The sequence below is a fragment of the Bufo gargarizans genome, unplaced genomic scaffold (genome assembly GCF_014858855.1).
Source record: "Bufo gargarizans isolate SCDJY-AF-19 unplaced genomic scaffold, ASM1485885v1 original_scaffold_2196_pilon, whole genome shotgun sequence".
Classification (NCBI taxonomy): Eukaryota; Metazoa; Chordata; class Amphibia; order Anura; family Bufonidae; genus Bufo; species Bufo gargarizans.
Window position 1 is genome coordinate 160,988 of NW_025334682.1, and position 17,542 is coordinate 178,529.

The 17,542-nt window shown below is 40.3% G+C and overlaps 1 protein-coding gene across 1 annotated transcript in view; it reads left to right on the forward strand.

The window, feature by feature from the left end:
• The window catches only part of LOC122924066 (ras-related protein Rab-4A), a 114,991-nt gene that overhangs the window by 17,430 nt on the left and 80,019 nt on the right, over positions 1-17,542 (forward strand). The window contains exons 2-3 of the mRNA XM_044274985.1: positions 9,190-9,270; positions 10,392-10,506. Of these exons, the coding sequence (XP_044130920.1) occupies positions 9,190-9,270; positions 10,392-10,506 (196 nt within the window). The remainder of the gene's footprint in view (positions 1-9,189; positions 9,271-10,391; positions 10,507-17,542) is intronic.

Below are 17,542 nucleotides of genomic sequence, written 5' to 3' on the forward strand. Positions count from 1 at the left end.
ACTTTATGAATGCAGGCGCATGACGTAGTGAGTTATACTGCTGCCGCCTCCCGTCCAACTGCCCGGCCTCCTGCGACAGTTTAATACTTGTAAGTTAGGGTCTGGGGTGATTTTGCATTATAAGTAGTTTAACATCCCTACTTGATAGCTATGATTGGTTGAGCAGAGCCCGGTGTAATAGAATACAGTGACTGCACCGGGCTCCACTGCTATTACAAAACCGAAATGCCAGCCCACACCCCTGTATTGGGGGTCACTCACAATCACTACACAGGGACACTGTTATGGGGGTAATCTGTGGATGACACATATGTGTCATCCACAGATGCCCCCCATAACAGTGCCAGACATCCAAAGATCCCCCCCATAACAGTGCCATCCACAGATGCCCCCCATAACAGTGCCAGACATCCAAAGATCCCCCCCATAACAGTGCCATCCACAGATGCCCCCATAACAGTGCCTGCCATCCACAGATGCCCCATAAGTGCCATGATTGTCATCCACAGATCCCCCACATAACAGTGGCATCTATAGATGCCCCCATAACAGTGCTATCCACAGATGCCCCCCATGGAGATTGAATGTGCAATAAATTATAAGCTGTACAACTACACCGTCGGAACGTCTCTTCTCTGCAACAGGTAACATGGCGTGTAAGAAGAAAGCTAGCCTAAGCCCTGACCATGTGGACATGTTCATGTTGTCTGTTTTGCATAGTAACATAGTACGTAAGGCCGAAAGAAGACATTTGTCTATCCAGTTCGGCCTGTCATCCCGCAAGTTGATCCAGAGGAAGGCAAAAAAAAACTGAGGTAGAAGCCAATTTTCCCCACTTTAGGGGAATAAAAAATTCCTTCCTGACTCCAATCGGGCAATTAGAATAACTCCCTGGATCAACGACCCCTCTCTAGTAGCTATAGCCTGTAATGTTATTACACTCCAGAAATACATCCAGGCCCCTCTTGAATTCCTTTATTGTACTCACCATCACCACCTCCTCAGGCAGAGAGTTCCATAGTCTCACTGCTCTTACCTTAAAGAATCCTCTTCTATGTTTGTGTACAAACCTTCTTTCCTCCAGACGCAGAGGATGTCCCCTAGTCACAGTTACAGTCCTGGGGATAAATAGATGATGGGATAGATCTCTGTACTGACCCCTGATATATTTATACATAGTAATTAGATCTCCCCTCAGTCGTCTTTTTTTCTGAAGTGAATAACCCTAATTTTGATAATCTTTCAGGGTACTGTAGTTGCCCCATTCCAGTTATCCAGTTATTACTTTAGTTGCCCTCCTCTGGACCCTCTCCAGCTCTGCTATGTCTGCCTTGTTCACAGTAGCCCAGAACTGTACACAGTACTCCATGTGTGGTCTGGCTAATGATTTGTTAAGTGGTAGCACAATGTTCTCATCACGGGCATCTATGCCCCTTTTGATGCAACCCATTATCTTATTGGCCTTGGCAGCAGCTGCCTGACACTGGTTTTCGCAGCTTAGTTTGCTGGTTATTAAAATTCCTAGATCCTTTTCCATGTCAGTGTTACCGAGTGTTTTACCATTTAGTATGTACGGGTGACTTGCATTGTTCCTTCCCATGTGCATAACTTTACATTTGTCAGTGTTAAACCTCATCTGTACCTTATCTGCTCAAACCTCCAGTCTATCCAGATCGCTCTGTAGTAGTATGCTGTCCTCTTCAGTGTTAATTACTTTGCACAGTAAAATTTTTATAATTATGTAAGTCCTAAAAGTGTTTTAATATGGCTTTTGAACATACTTTTTCAAGTAAAATCATATAACCCCCTTTTTTTTTGTCATTTTGGTGTTTTTTCCCCCCCCGATTAATCAATGAAATTATCGACAACTAATCGATTATTCAAATAATCGTTAGCTGAAGCCCTAACTATAACACTCGGTTCCATAGCACAAATCTGGAAGCTAAAATATGCTTTACATAAATCATTTTCTTGTTCTGTTTAATAGATACTCGAATGTGTGACAAAGGAAACTATGTCTTTGTCAAGCTGACGGTCTGTGGGAGAACGTACACAATTGGTAACGTATACTTGCGAAATTAAGGACAGGGTAAAACTTTTGCCACTATGTCCAGATTGGACTTCATAGAAGGTGTTCTTATTGCCAGGGATTTCAATCTGACTTTGAATCCAAAGTTTGACACTTCCTTAGGTAGGTCATTAGTGCCATTCTCAACAATATCCAGGGTACGAGCGGTCCTACACAGTAGGAGACTAGTAGATATCTGGCGAATACTGCATCCAGGGGAACAAGACTACACTTTCTAGTCACCGGCCCACAACACTTACAGCAGGATTGACTTGTTCGCTGTTTCCCATCATGCTGTAACCTTCTAACCTAAAGCTACTATTGGCTTAGCTTTGTGGTCGGATCACGCACCCATATTTTTCACCCTTGACCTACCTGATATGGTGGCCAAGGGAATGGACTTGGCGCCTCAGCGAGACCCTGCTGAAAGACACGGTTTGTAGTCAGGCGATAAAAAATGATAAAAGATTTCATGGTGACTCACTCTTCTGACAATACAGCTCCTCCTCTGCAGTGGGAAGCATTGAAATGTGTGATTAAGGGCACACTCCTACAACATGGGTCCAGATTGAAGAGGGAAAGGGAAGCTCATATCAAAAGGCTGACGGACTGCTTAAACGAACTGGAATCCTTACATAAACCTTCTTTTACCCCAGCCTTCTTGGCTGAACTGACAGAAGTGAGGGACAATCTAAAAGAAGCTATAGACAAATGATCCATCCTTTCCAGGGAGCGCTTTCGCAGTTTTCTATATGATAATGCCAATAAGTGTGGACGTGCTCTTGCTAAGTTGTTACACCCCAGGCTAACACAAACTCATATCCCAGAGATTAAGGATCATAGGGGACAGGAGTACATAACCTCTCCCACATTGCAGATGTTTTTCCTACGTAAAGGAGACTGCTTTACCAGGGGTTTCATTAGAGCAGAGTACAGAACTAGATCAGCCTTTCACAGAACCAGAAGTACAGGCTGTAGTCTCCTCACTTAAGGGAAAGAAAAGCCCTGGTCCGGACGGCTTTACAGCTACCCTTTTTAAGCGATACAATTAATTACTTCTCCCGTTCCTCGCTAAAGTTTTTAATAGTATATCTCCGTGTCTCTTCCCTAAACAGTCCCTCGAAGCCAACATAGTGGTCATATTCAAGCCTAACAAAGATATCACTATATGTAGTAATTACAGGCTGATATCTTTGATGAATTGTGATATCAAGATCTTCTCAATTCTTCCTGGAATTATTAATAAAGATCAGGTCGAGAAGCGAGGGACAACACTATCCACACTATTATTCTGATTTCACAGGTCCAGAAAAAACAGACCCCCATGTGCATTGATACCAGTGGATGCTAAAAAAACATTCGACAGGGTACACTGGCAGTTTATGTTGGCAGCATTAAAACAAATGGTGGGTGGCAGATATGTAGAGATGGTGGCAGCTTTGTATACCCACCCCTCAGCGTGTGTTCAAACCAACGGGATTCTGGGTTGCCCCCTTTCCCCTCTTCTCTATGTTTTGACAATGGAACATTTTTAGCAAAGGCAATTAGGAACAATCCTGATATTCAAGGCATAGAGACCCGTAATATGCAGCATTAACTTGCGCTTTATGCAGATTATCTTCTTTTTACGTGACTTGCCCTCACATCTCTTTACTGTCCTTACTTCAGGAATTCAACAGGTTCAGTCACCTTAGCAACTTTGAGGTGAACCTTGCTAAGACTGAGCTATTAAACATCTCCCTTTCCCAAATAGAGGTATCAGCTATCCAAAATAATTTATCTTTCAAATGGAAAGTTTAAAGCCTGACGTACCTGGCATTCAAATTCCTGTGCAACTACACTTATTATTCCCCTTGAATTTCTTGCCACTGCAGAGGAGAACCCTTGAAGACCTACGGCTGTATAAGCTGAAACACCTTTCTTGGTTTGATCGCATGAATACTGTGAAAATGGATATCCTTCCGAAATTTTTACACAGTCAGGTTCATAAATATTGGGACATCGACACAATTCTAACATTTTTGGCTCTATACACCACCACAATGGATTTGAAATGAAACCAACAAAATGTGCTCTAACTGCAGACTGTCGGCTTTAATTTGACGGTATTTACATCAAAATCAGGTAAACTGTGTAGGAATTGCAACAGTTTGCATATGGGCCTCCCACTTGTAATGGGACAGAATAATCATCATAAATCAAACTTTCACTTTTGAATACTTGGTTGCAAATCCTTTGCAGTCAATTACAGACTGAAGTCTGGAATGCATAGACATCACCAGACGCTGGGTTTATTCCCTGGTGATGCTCTACCAGGCCTTTACTGCAACTGTCTTCAGTTCCTGCTTGTTCTTGGGGCATTTTCCCTTTCAGTTTTGTCTTCAGCAAGTGAAATGCATGCTCAATCGGATTCAGGTCAGGTGATTGGTTTAGCTGTTGCATAACATTCCACTTTTTTCCCTTAAAAAACTCTTTGGTTGCTTTTGCAGTATGCTTTAGGTCATTGTCCATCTGCACTGTGATGCGCTGTCCAATGAGTTCTGAAGCATTTGACTGAATGTGAGCAGATACTATTGCCTGAAACACTTCAGAATTCATCCTGCTGCTTTTGTCAGCAGTCGAATCATCAATAAATACAAGAGAACCAGTTTCATTGGCAGCCATACATGCCCACGCTATGACACTACCACCACCATGCTTCACTGATGAGGTGGTATGCTTAGGATCATGAGCAGTTCCTTTCATTCCCCATACTCTTCTCTTCCCATCACTCTGGTACAAGTTGATCTTGGTCTCATCTGTCCATAGGATGTTGTTCCAGAACTGTGAAGGCTTTTTTAGATGTCGTTTGGCAAATTCTAATCTGGCCTTTCTGTTTTTGAGGCTCACCAATGGTTTACATCTTGTGGTGAACCCTCTGTATTCACTCTGGTGAAGTCTTGTTTTTTCAGCCTAATGATGGCTTACTTCACTGATGGTGACAGCTCATCTTGAGAGTTGATAGCAACAGATTTCAAATGCAAATGGCACACTTGATATGAACTCTGGACCTTTTATCTGCTCATTGTAATTGGGATAATGAGGGAATAACACACACCTGGCCATGAAACAGCTGAGAAGCCAATTGTCCCATTACTTTTGGTCCCTTAACAAGTGGGAGGCACATATGCAAACTGTTATTCCTACACAGTTCACCTGATTTGGATATAAATATCCTCAAATTAAAGCTGACAGTCTGTAGATAAAGCACATGCTGTTCGTTTCATTTCAAATCCATAGTGGTGGTGTATAGAGCCAAAAATGTTAGAATTGTGTCTATGTCCCAATATTTATGGACCTGACTGTATCTCTTCCAAACTATACCCATTCATGCTCCGAATAAGTATTTTGTAGAAATTCAATCACCTCTCGCTAGGTTCATCTGGCACACCAGTAAACCTAGGTTAAATAAGAAGGTCCTAATCAAACATAAATCCTAGGGAGGATTCAGTCTCCCAGCTATTCACATCTATCATAATGCTGCGGTGCTCACCAGAATTTTAGATTAGATGCACAAAGATTCAAAGAGGTTGTGGGTCACCTTGGAGCAGTCTCTGTCACCTCTTTCCCTCAAAGCTGTACCCTGGATCAGTTTGGTAGATAGACCACCTATAGAGGACTGGCCATATCTTGTAAGACATGCCCTGGCAGTTTGGGATTACTAGATCACCAAATCACTGATCTCATTTAAACCTGGACCCATGACTCCATTACATGAATATCCAGCATATACTCAGAGATTGGTCCCCTTGTACTTTCTAATTAAAACTGTACTTAACGCTTTTCTGAGAATAAGAGATGTCCTGACTTCAGGGAAATTGACCTCATTTGAAGCCTTACGCCAGAGTGCTACCTTTTTAGTATGACTTCTTGGCTGGGGTATGCCCAGCTAAATTCTTTTTTTTTTTTTTTTTTTTTTTTTTTTTAGAGCTATGTACATTCTCCAACGAGATGACGGACCCACTGACAGATTTTAATATCGTTTACCTATAATCAGGAGACGGTAGAGACATCTTGTCCACATTGTATGGGTGCTTTTAGACCTCTACAGTGGGGCTAGGGCCCCGTTCTTTGTTAAATGGGAATCTTATTTACAGGTCCAGTTCACAGAGGAGGAGGTGAGGAAGATGTGTACGTTCTCCCATGGACTATCGCTGGCGATGTTGATCAAAGAAGAGAATTATGGTGGTACTCCCCAGACATTGGAAGTCCAGGTCCACACCCACAGTATAAGTTAAATCCACGGCACTCCGAAAGTTTTTTTTTTTTTTTTTTGCAAAATAAAATTTCACATTTTAATTCTTAGTATGCAGAATATCATTCATGTACATCCACTGCAATTAATTTACATATAGTAAGTATTATGCCATATCAGATAATTCCCGAACGTTTCGCTCTGTGCGACCTTCTTCATCGGGGTCTGTAGGCAGGGTGAGGAGGCAGGTGCTGGATGTACATCCAGTGCCTGCCTCCTCACCCTGCCTACAGACCTGAAGAAGGTCGCACAGAGCGAAACGTTCGGGAATTATCTGATATGGCATAATACTTACTATATGTAAATTAATTGCAGTGGATGTACATGAATGATATTCTGTATACTAAGAATTAAAATGTGAAATTTTATTTTGCAAAAATAAAAAACTTTCGGAGTGCCGTGGATTTAACTTATACTGTCTAAACCACTCTCACAGGCACCCACACTGGATCCAAGGTGTGCAGAGTACATATTTATCTAACACACTCACAGTATGTGAGTGGACCAAGGAGCTAAGATACATTCTACACATGGAAGAGCTGATAGCAGATCAACAAGAAAGATCAGATATATTTATGAGTAGTTGTCATTCTTTACTCGCTTTCCTAGATTCTCCAGGATTTAGAAGCTTTTTGGCATCCTAAGCTTTGCCTGTCCTCTAATCTCGCCGATCATAACTTCCCCTCCCGGTTCCCTTCTTTTATTCCTTTTTTTTCTTTTTTCCTTTGTCTCTCTTTCCACCTATATACTTGTTTTATGTCAATTAATGGCTCAATAATTTGAGTTTCCATACAGAAATAATAATGCAAGGAACATAGAAAGCAGAAGACACATTTTATTCATTTTCACACCTTTTTCTGATAATAATGTGCTACACCCATAAACGTTTGAGTTAACATATATAGTCACATAGATACATTTGTCTTCAGCTCTAACACCGTAACTTGGATCTTGCATAATCCTACGATTGGATTGTTCACGTAATAGATGGCCATTCTATCTTATATTGTTATAACTTGAAAATCTGAATAAAAATAGAGTAAACATAAAAATAAAAAATTAAATGTGTCATCTTTTAACTTTTTAGGGATTATTTCATCTTCAACATGCTTAACTAATTACAGTAGCAGTAATTTTGACCATGGATGCCCAAAATTTTGCATGCCACTGTAAAAAAGTACTAATTTATTACCACATAAACTGACACACATCAGATTTGGAAAATTAGTCTGTATCTATAAGGGGTTGAAATGATGTCCTCTTTCTATTATGGTCATTTGGATGTGGGGGATATGAGTCACTTGAATTCACGGTGAGGGCAAGAGGTAGTATTTTTTTAATGTATTATTTGAAAATTTCTAAACTGCCCCCAGACCTTTTTTGAGCACATTTAACCCCTTTTCTACCAGTGCCATACATGTATTTTTGCTGGAGCGAAATGCAAACACTGCGCCCGGTCGCACATGCAGCAGGCGTCATGGTCGGCGGGTCTCCACTGTTTAAACTCCAGAGACCTGTGGCTAATGGCCGCGGGTCATTGGATTTTGTAGGCTCAAATCCGAGCTTTCAAATCGTAAAAAAAAAATTGTTATAAAAATGTAAAAATATAAAAGTTTAAATCACCCCCTTTCCGTAGGAAAAAAAAAGACATAAACATGCATAATAATAAAAAAAAAATATCATGGGCATCACCGCGACTGAAAACACCCGTATTATTAAAAACTAAAAATATTTTTCCAATACAGCAAATGGCGTAATGGAAGAAAAGATTAAAATTGCCAATTTGCCATATTTTCATCGCTTCTTTTACCCAAATAAATGTAATAAATTGTTATAAAAAAAGTCACACGCACTCCAAAATGGTAACAATAAAAACTACAGATTGTCCCGCAAAAAATTAGCCCCCACACAACTCAGTAGATATAGCAATAAAAAAAAGTTATGGGGGTCAGAATATGGTGATGTAAAAAAAAATAAACATATATATATTTTTTATTTAAAATACATTTTTACGCTATTTAGACATAAAAACCTGTGGTATCTTTGTAATCTTACTGACCCAGTGAATGAAGGGCACAGGTCAGTTTTGCTGCAAATGGAAAGCCGTGGGAACAAAACCAGTAAAACAGTGGAGGAATTGCGTTTCTTTTATTCCAATTCCACCCCATTTAGATTTTTATTTCCTGCTTCCCACTACATTGTATGCCATTTTAAATAGTGGCATTAGAAAGTACAACTTGTCTCTCAAAAAATAAGCCCTAATTCAGCTATGTGAATGGAAAAATAAAAAAGTTATGGCTCAAGGAAGAAACGGTATCCTAAAGGTTAACATAATTTTTTATTTTTTTATTGCTGATATCTCCTTTTAACTTGAGCTAACATTAGCTCCAGTTACAGAAGGAATACAGCCTCCTGGCATGCACTGTTGAGATACTCTGGGACTGCTAAGACCCAACAGCTCATGCAGTTACCTGACAATCATCTCCCTGCTCCTGGAGTAGCGCAATCTGTTTAGCTAGTGACTCAGTCCTTGCAGAGTTAATTGCAGACAGTGTGGATGTACATACTCTATGGGCAGTCCACAGTTAGAGATGCTCTTCATTCATTTCACACCTATACTTTGCTCCAATGATCTGTATAGCTGTATGTATTTCTTATGCCAAAAATGATTTGGAGCCTGTCCTGAGCAAAGTCTCCAAAAGTCAAAACTTGGGAAATATGTTTCATTATCCAGGCAAAAGTTTCCTTTCAAATAGTGTTAGCTTCAATGACTCAGCGTGACCTTTCATATGGACCCTTTGTAATTTATAGTTTTACTGCATTTCAGATTTTCTTTTCAAGTTCCTGGTTATTGGAAATGCTGGTACTGGGAAATCCTGCCTGCTACACCAATTTATCGAGAAGAAATGTAAGTCAGTAACCTCTGAATACTGTTATATGGGTTGAGTTCATGTATGGAGTCTGTAACATAGTTCATAAGGCTTAAAAAATACATTTGTCCATCCAGTTCAGCCCGTTATCCTGCAAGTTGATCCAAAGGAAGGCAAAAAAAAAACCTGTGAGGTAGAAGTCAATTATCCTCATTTTAGGGGAAAAAGATTCCTTCCCGACTCCAATCGGGCAATATGAATAACTCCCCGGATCAACAACCAATCTCTAGTAACTATAGCCTGTAATATTATTACACTACAGAAATACATTCAGGCCCCTCTTGAATAATTTTAGTGAATTCACCATCACCACCTCCTCAGGCAGAGAGTTCCATAGTCTCACTGCTCTTACCGTAAATAATCCTCTTCTATGTTTGTGTACAAACCTTCTTTCCTTCAGACACAGAGGATATCCCCTTGTCACAGTCCTGGGGATAAATAGAAGATGGGAAAGATCTCTGTACTGGCCCCTGATATATTTATACATGGGTATTAGATCTTTTTTCTAAAGTGAATAAACCTACTGTTGATAATCTTTCAGGATACTGTGGTCAGCCCATTCCAGTTATTACTTTAGTTGCCCTCCTCTGAACCCTCTCCAGCTCTGCTATGTCTGCCTTGTTCACTGGAGCCCAGAACTTACTGTACTGTACTTGTTTAATACTTTGTGATATGTCATTAGCATGCATGTACAGTGTGTATTTCTCCATGTTAATGAAACCTGTGTTTTATGCTTTTCTTTTTTTTTCTGATGTGAAGTGCTACATCACATGACGGAAATAAACGGCACCTACAGACCCCATCCCATTGGGTATAATGGGGTCCGTTGGGTTTCCTTTGTATTGTCTGTCATTTTTACTAGCTAAAAAGAGCAATGCATGCTGTGTTTTGTTTTATAGTATGTTTAATATAATCTGTGACAGAGGTTCCTAGTGGAGCCTCCAACGTAAATGTGAACAAAGCCTCATTTATAATCAGAATAAAGTCTAGTGATGAGTTTTGTACTTAAAGCCACCACTAAAATGTTTATTGACACTGATCACTTGGTGAGATGGTTTATAATTTTGTGCATCCTTGATAATGTTCTCTTTCTTTCTAGTTAAAGAAGATTCCAATCACACAATAGGAGTAGAATTTGGTTCAAAGATTATAAATGTTGGTGGTAAATATGTGAAATTACAGATCTGGGATACAGCAGGACAAGAGCGATTTAGGTATAAATGCCTGCATTGTTCACTGCTTGATTTATAATCTTTTTGTGCTTTTTATCATGCCACAAATTAACATACAGTTGCTTAGGAGTCGGCAGTGCAGTATAATGATGCAGATGTATGTGCTTCCAATTATTGGTCATTGTGACTGACATATTTGTATACATACTGCTCTGTTATGTTACTATTGTAACATAGTTTGTAAGGCTGAAAAAAGACATCTGTCAGACATCCAGTTCAGCCTGTTATCCTGCACATTGATCCTGAGGAAGGCAAAAAAAAACTTTTGGGGGGGAAAAAAATCGGAATACTCCCTGGATAAACGACTCATCACTAGTAACTATAACCTGTAATATTATTACACTCCAGAAATACATCCAGACCCCCTCTTGAGCTCTTTTAGTGAATTCCCCATCACCACCTCCTCAGTCAGAGAGTTCCATAGTATTAGGGCTGTTTCACACGAGCGGATGCCGTGTGTGACATCCGCTCCGTGACTGACAGCCAAGACCCGATGCGGACAGCAGAAGCACGGAGCATTAACATGATTGATAATGCTCCGTGCCTCTCTGTGATCTCTTTACTACGAAATCACGGTGACAACTTTATCTCACTGTGATTTCGTAGTAAAGCGATCACAGAGAGGCACAGAGCATTATCAATCATGTTACTGTACGTGCTTCTGCTGTCCGCATCGGGTCTTGGCTCTCATTCACGGAGCGGATGTCACGCACGGCATCCGCTCGTGTGAAACAGCCCTTTCTGCTCTTACCGTAAAGTATCCTCCTCTATGTTTGTGTACAAACCTTCTTTCCCTCAGACTTAGAGGATATCCCTTCGTCAAAGTCCTGGGGATAAATAGATGATGGGAGAGATCTCTGTACTGACCCCTTATATACAGTCCTGATCAAAAGTTTAAGACCACTTGAAAAATGGCAAAAAAAAACAACATATTTTTACATTGTTGAATCTTAACAAGGTTCCAAGTAGAGCTTCAACATGCAACAAGAAGAAATGAGAGTGAAACAAAACATTTTTTGAGCATTCAATTAATTGAAAATAACGATTAAACTGAAACAGGCTGTTTTTCAGCTGATCCAAATTTTAGGACCACATGCGTTTAAAAGGCCAAATGTATTAATTGTCATTTTCTGTCAGGTAGTCACACGTTGTGATGGCAAAGGCAAAAAAACTCTCCGTTTTTGAACGTGGTCGGGTTGTTGAACTGCATAAGCAGGGTCTCTCACAGCACGCCATCGCTGCTGAGGTGGGATGCAGTAAGACAGTCATTTGGAATTTCTTAAATGATCCTGAGGGTTATGGAACAAAAAAGTCAAGTGGAAGACACAAACAAATGTCATCAGCACTGAGCCGGAGGATCCAATTGGCTGTCCGTCAAGACACTGGACGATCCTCAACCCAAATTAAGGCCCTTACTGGTGCTGACTGCAGCCCCATAACCATCAGACGGCATCTGAGACTGAAGGGCTTCAAAAACAAAAAATGTCTTCAAAGACCTAGTCTCCTTGAGCGCCACAGAACTGCTCGTTTGGACTTTGCAAGAGAGCACCAAACATGGTTTCCAACGTTACTAGCATGACAAGCAGATCCCACCTGAAATGTTTTCTACGCGCCACAGTGGAGGGGGCACCATAATGGTCTGGGGTGCTTTTTCCTTCAGTGGAACAATGGAGCTTCGGGAAGTGCAGGGGGCGTCAAACGGCCGCTGGCTATGTCCAGATATTGCAGAGAGCATCCTCATGACTGAGGGCCCTCGTCTGTGTGGTAATGACTGGGTTTTTCAACAGGACAACGCTACAGTACACAATGCCTGCAGGACAAGGGACTTCTTCCAGGAGAATAACATCACTCTTTTGGCCCATCCTGCGTGTTCCCCTTATCTAAATCCAATTGAGAACCTTTGGGGATGGATGGCAAGGGAAATTTACAAAAATGGACAACAGTTCCAGACAGTAGATGGCCTTCGTGCGGCAGTGTTCACCACTTGGAGAAATGTTCCCACTCACCTCATGGAAACGCTTGCATCAAGCATGCCAAAACGTATTTTTGAAGTGATAAACAATAACGGCGGAGCTACTCATTGCGGAGTTCATGTTTGAAAGTTGGATTTCTGTTTTGGGGGGGTTTCTTTTTTTTTTTTTTTTTGGAGGTGTGGTCCTTAATTTTTGATCAGCTGAAAAACAGCCTGTTCCAGTTTATTTGTTGTTTTCATTAAATTGAATGCTCAAAAAATGTTTTGTCTCACTCCCATTTCTTCTTGTTGCATGTTGAAGTTCTACTTGGAACCTTGTTAAGATCCAGCCATGCTAAATATGATTTTTTTCTGCAATTTTTCAAGTGGTCTTAAACTTGATATTACCATATAACATGGTAATTCAATCTCCCCTCAGTCGTCTTTTTTTCTAAACTTAAAAACCCTAATTTTGATAATCTTTCTGGATACTGCAGTTCACCCATTCCAGTTATTCCCATATTTTCCCCCAGTCCAAGCATTCTCATTTATTTAATTTTTATTTATTTTTTATTCGTTTTATTGAACAGGTATATAGTACCGAATTATACAGAACAACTAATACCTACCAAAATTCTGAAAAATAACAAGTACAGCACTGTGTCTTTACAATCTTAATCAGGAAGAGCATGACATTTGGTATACATAGAGCAGATCAAATATGAGTGACTTATACATATTTACGTCAATATGTGGTCTATCTGGATGCAGTAAGTAAAGCAGCAGTGAATCTATGGGCTGAATGCAAAGTTTGTGAAGAGGAGCACCACAGTCCCCAGACCATCAAAAACTTAGGGGAACACCCTCGATTTTTGAATACTATAAAGTTTATACGGTATTATCGTATTCACCAATGCCCTCCACTGGCTTACGGTGGGAGTTCTATCTCCCATACACCTGATAGCTATGGCTTTCCGTGCCAAAAATAAAACTTCCCTCAAAAATATTCTGGTATATAGAGTACAAATTACCTCATCCATGATACCAAATAGGCACATCATAGGGACGGGAAGAGTCAGTAAATTAGACAAGAAATCTTTTAATTTCCTTCCGAAATGCATGTATATACGTGCAGGCCTATATAAGATGCCAAAAGTTAGCCCCTTCTGCAGCGCACCTGTGACATCTTGAATGTGATAGCCTGCCCATCTTATACAATCTCAAGGGTGTTAAATAACATTGGTGTATAATGCATAATTGTATGAACTTATTATTGATAGCAAGCCATCATCTATGCCTTCATCTTTAAGTTCTGGTATTATGGTTTTCTATTTAGAAATGGCTAGTAGTGGGGTAGATTGTATCTTGGCGCTCAGTAAATGGGTATATAATGCTGATATGAATCCAAGGGGACCTTGTGAACGAATCACTCCAATCATTGGGTAGTTGGCTATATCAATTTGATGGCACTGAAGTGGGAATGCAAAACATGTTTTAATTGTAGAAACCTATAAAATGCTGTTCTAGGTAGGTCGTATCTATTACTTAAAGCATCAAAAGTGTTAAGTTCATATGCTATATTCCTTCCAGAATTGATTCCCAGGAAGAGAAACCAAAGAGGGGAGCATAGGATTGTCCCATAGTGGTATCTCAGCCATACAACCCCTATATGCATGTATCCTCTTGCAGGCCTTCCAAACCTGTATAGCTAATCTATGTATTGGTAACAATATTCGTGAGAATAACTGAGGTTTCTCCAGTACAGGCCATAAAGATTTAAGGCAAGCATTCTCATTTATATACTAACCTTTTATGTGGTACAGTATCAATAGCTTTGGGGAAGTCAAGATATATGACCTCCATTGATTCTTCACAGTCTAGAGCTTACCTCCTCATAGAAACTGATTGGCCTCTCTGATGGCTGGGACCACGGGAGTGCACATAGTCCAGCACTTTTTCCTATAGTGTGCAAGCACGACCACCGCTGCTGGATTTCAGGGTGGTCGTAACTATGGAAACAACTAGTGTACAGTCGTGGCCAAAGGTTTTGAGAATTACATAAATATTGGAAATTGGAAAAGTTGCTGCTTAAGTTTTTATAATAGCAATTTGCATATACTCCAGAATGTTATGAAGAGTGATCAGATGAATTGCATAGTCCTTCTTTGCCATGAAAATTAACTTAATCCCAAAAAAAACTTTCCACTGCATTTCATTGCTGTCATTAAAGGACCTGCTGAGATCATTTCAGTAATCGTCTTGTTAACTCAGGTGAGAATGTTGACGAGCACAAGGCTGGAGATCATTATGTCAGGCTGATTGGGTTAAAATGGCAGACTTGACCTGTTAAAAGGAGGGTGATGCTTGAAATAATTGTTCTTCCATTGTTAACCATGGTGACCTGCAAAGAAACGCGTGCAGCCATCATTGCGTTGCATAAAAATGGCTTCACAGGAAAGGATATTGTGGCTACTAAGATTGCACCTCAATCAACAATTTATAGGATCATCAAGAACTTCAAGGAAAGAGGTTCAATTCTTGTTAAGAAGGCTTCAGGGCGTCCAAGAAAGTCCAGCAAGAGCCAGGATCGTCTCCTAAGTGCAGAGCTTGCTCAGGAATGGCAGCAGGCAGGTGTGAGCGCATCTGCACGCGCAGTGAGGCGAAGACTTTTGGAAGATGGCTTGGTGTCAAGAAGGGCAGCAAAGAAGCCACTTCTCTCAACAACAAAAAAAACACATCAGGGACAGATTGATCTTCTGCAGAAAATATGGTGAATGGACTTCTGAGGATTGGGGCAAAGTCATATTCTCCGATGAAGCCTCTTTCCGATTGTTTGGGGCATCAGGAAAAAGGCTTGTCCGGAGAAGAAAAGGTGAGCGCTACCATCAGTCCTGTGTCATGCCAACAGTAAAGCATCCTGAGATCATGTGTGGGGTTACTTCTCATACAAGGGAGTGGGCTTGCTCACAATTTTGCCCAAAAACACAGCCATGAATAAAGATTTGTACCAAAACACCCACCAACAGCAACTTCTTCCAACAACAGTTTGGTGAAGAACAATGTTTTTTCCAGCACGATGGAGCACCGTGCCATAAAGCAAAAGTGATAACTAAGTGGCTTCGGGATCAAAACTTTGATATTTTGGGTCCATGGCCTGGAAACTCCCCAGATCTTAATCCCATTGGGTCAATCCTTTGGACAAACAAAAACCCACTAATTCTGACAAACTCCAAGAAGTGATTATGAAAGAATGGGTTGCTATCAGTCAGGAATTGGCCCAGAAGTTGATTGAGAGCATGCCCAGTCAGAAATACTGACTCTTTGCATAAATGTCATGTAATTGTCAATAAAAGCCTTTGAAACATATGAAGTGCGTGTAATTATATTTCACTACATCACAGAAACAACGTAAACAAAGATCTAAAAGCAGTTTAGCAGCAAACTTTGTGAAAACTAATATTTGTGTCGTTCTCAAAACTTTTGGCCACGACTGTATAATGTAATGGAAAAATGAATCAAGCCAGCAAAGGAGGCAATTTAGATGATAACAATACATCAATAAGTGCCTTGTATTAACTTTCTCTACATAATAAATACCACTTGCTGAAGTGAGACAACCCCTTTAACCTGCCTGTATATCCCCCCTTAATCACTAGATGGCACTTTAAGTTTAGTATAGTGTTGTTTTAAAGGGGGTTGTCTCACTTCAGCAAATTACATTCATAATGTAGAGCGTTAATACAAAACCACTTACTAATGTGTTTGGATTGTCCATATTGTCTCCTTTGCTAGTTAGATTCATTTTTTCGCTTAAGTCTAAGGACTCTTTCACACGAGCGTGACGGATTGACCCATGATGCGTTCAGTGAAACTCGCACCATTTTGCAAGCAAGTTCAGTCAGTTTTGTCTGCGATTGTGTTCAGTTTTTTCCACGCAGGTGCAATGCATTTTTATGCGTTTAACGCATGTGATAAAAACAGAAGGTTTACAAACAACTCCTAGCAACCATCAGTGAAAAACTCATTGCATCCGTACCTGCTTCCGGATGTAATGTGTTTTTCACTGAAGCCCTATTCACTTCTATGGGGCCAGGGCTGCATGAAAAACGCAGAATATAGAACATGCTGCATTTTTCACGCAACGCAGAACTGATGCTTTAAAAAAAAACGCTCATGTACACAGACCCAATAGAATGCGTCAGGATTCAGTAAGGGTGCTGTGCGTTCACGTTGTACCCGCGCAGAAAACTCGCTCGTGTGAACAAAGCCTAATAGCTTCATGTCTTGACTTGAGGAGTGCCGTCATTGGCATCCATATACCCTACATTCTATTTTGTCTGTACTTTAAATCTGAAGTAAAACCAGAACACAAGAAACCATTTTTTTTTATCATTGCTAAGGTTTGACTTCTTAAATTGCTTCTGTCAGCAGATTTGTACCTATGAACCTGGCTGACCTGTTGCATGTGTGCTTGTCAGCTGAAGACGCCTGTGATGACCTCTGGATAGGTCATCAGTATCACTGTCCGCTGCTGTATGTCTATGGGACAGCCCCTGTAAACCCACCTCCCCTTAACCCCTTCAGGCGACTTTTCACCTTAAGGACCAGGCCATTTTTTTTGCAAATCTGATATGTCACTGGTGTGATAACTTTAAAACGCTTTTACTTATCCAATCCATTCTGAGATTTTCTCGTCACATTTTGTACTTCATGATAGTGGTAAATTTGAGTTAAAATATTTCATTATCTATTAAGAAAATACCAAATTTTACCCAAAATTGTGAAAAATTCACAATTTTCGAAATGTCTATTTCTCTGCTTTTTAAAACCGATAGTGATACCTCCTAAAATAGTTAGTTATTACTTTATATCTCCCATATGTCCACTTCATGTTTGGATCATTTTGTAAATTACTTTTAATTTTTGGGGGACATTAGAAGGCTTAGAAGTTTACAATCAAATCTTTAAATATTTTCAGAAAATTTCCATAGCCCAATACAACCTGTATTGTAATGCATTGGCTGTCAGCTTTCATGTTGACAGCCTGCCTGTGAGACCCAGCCTAAG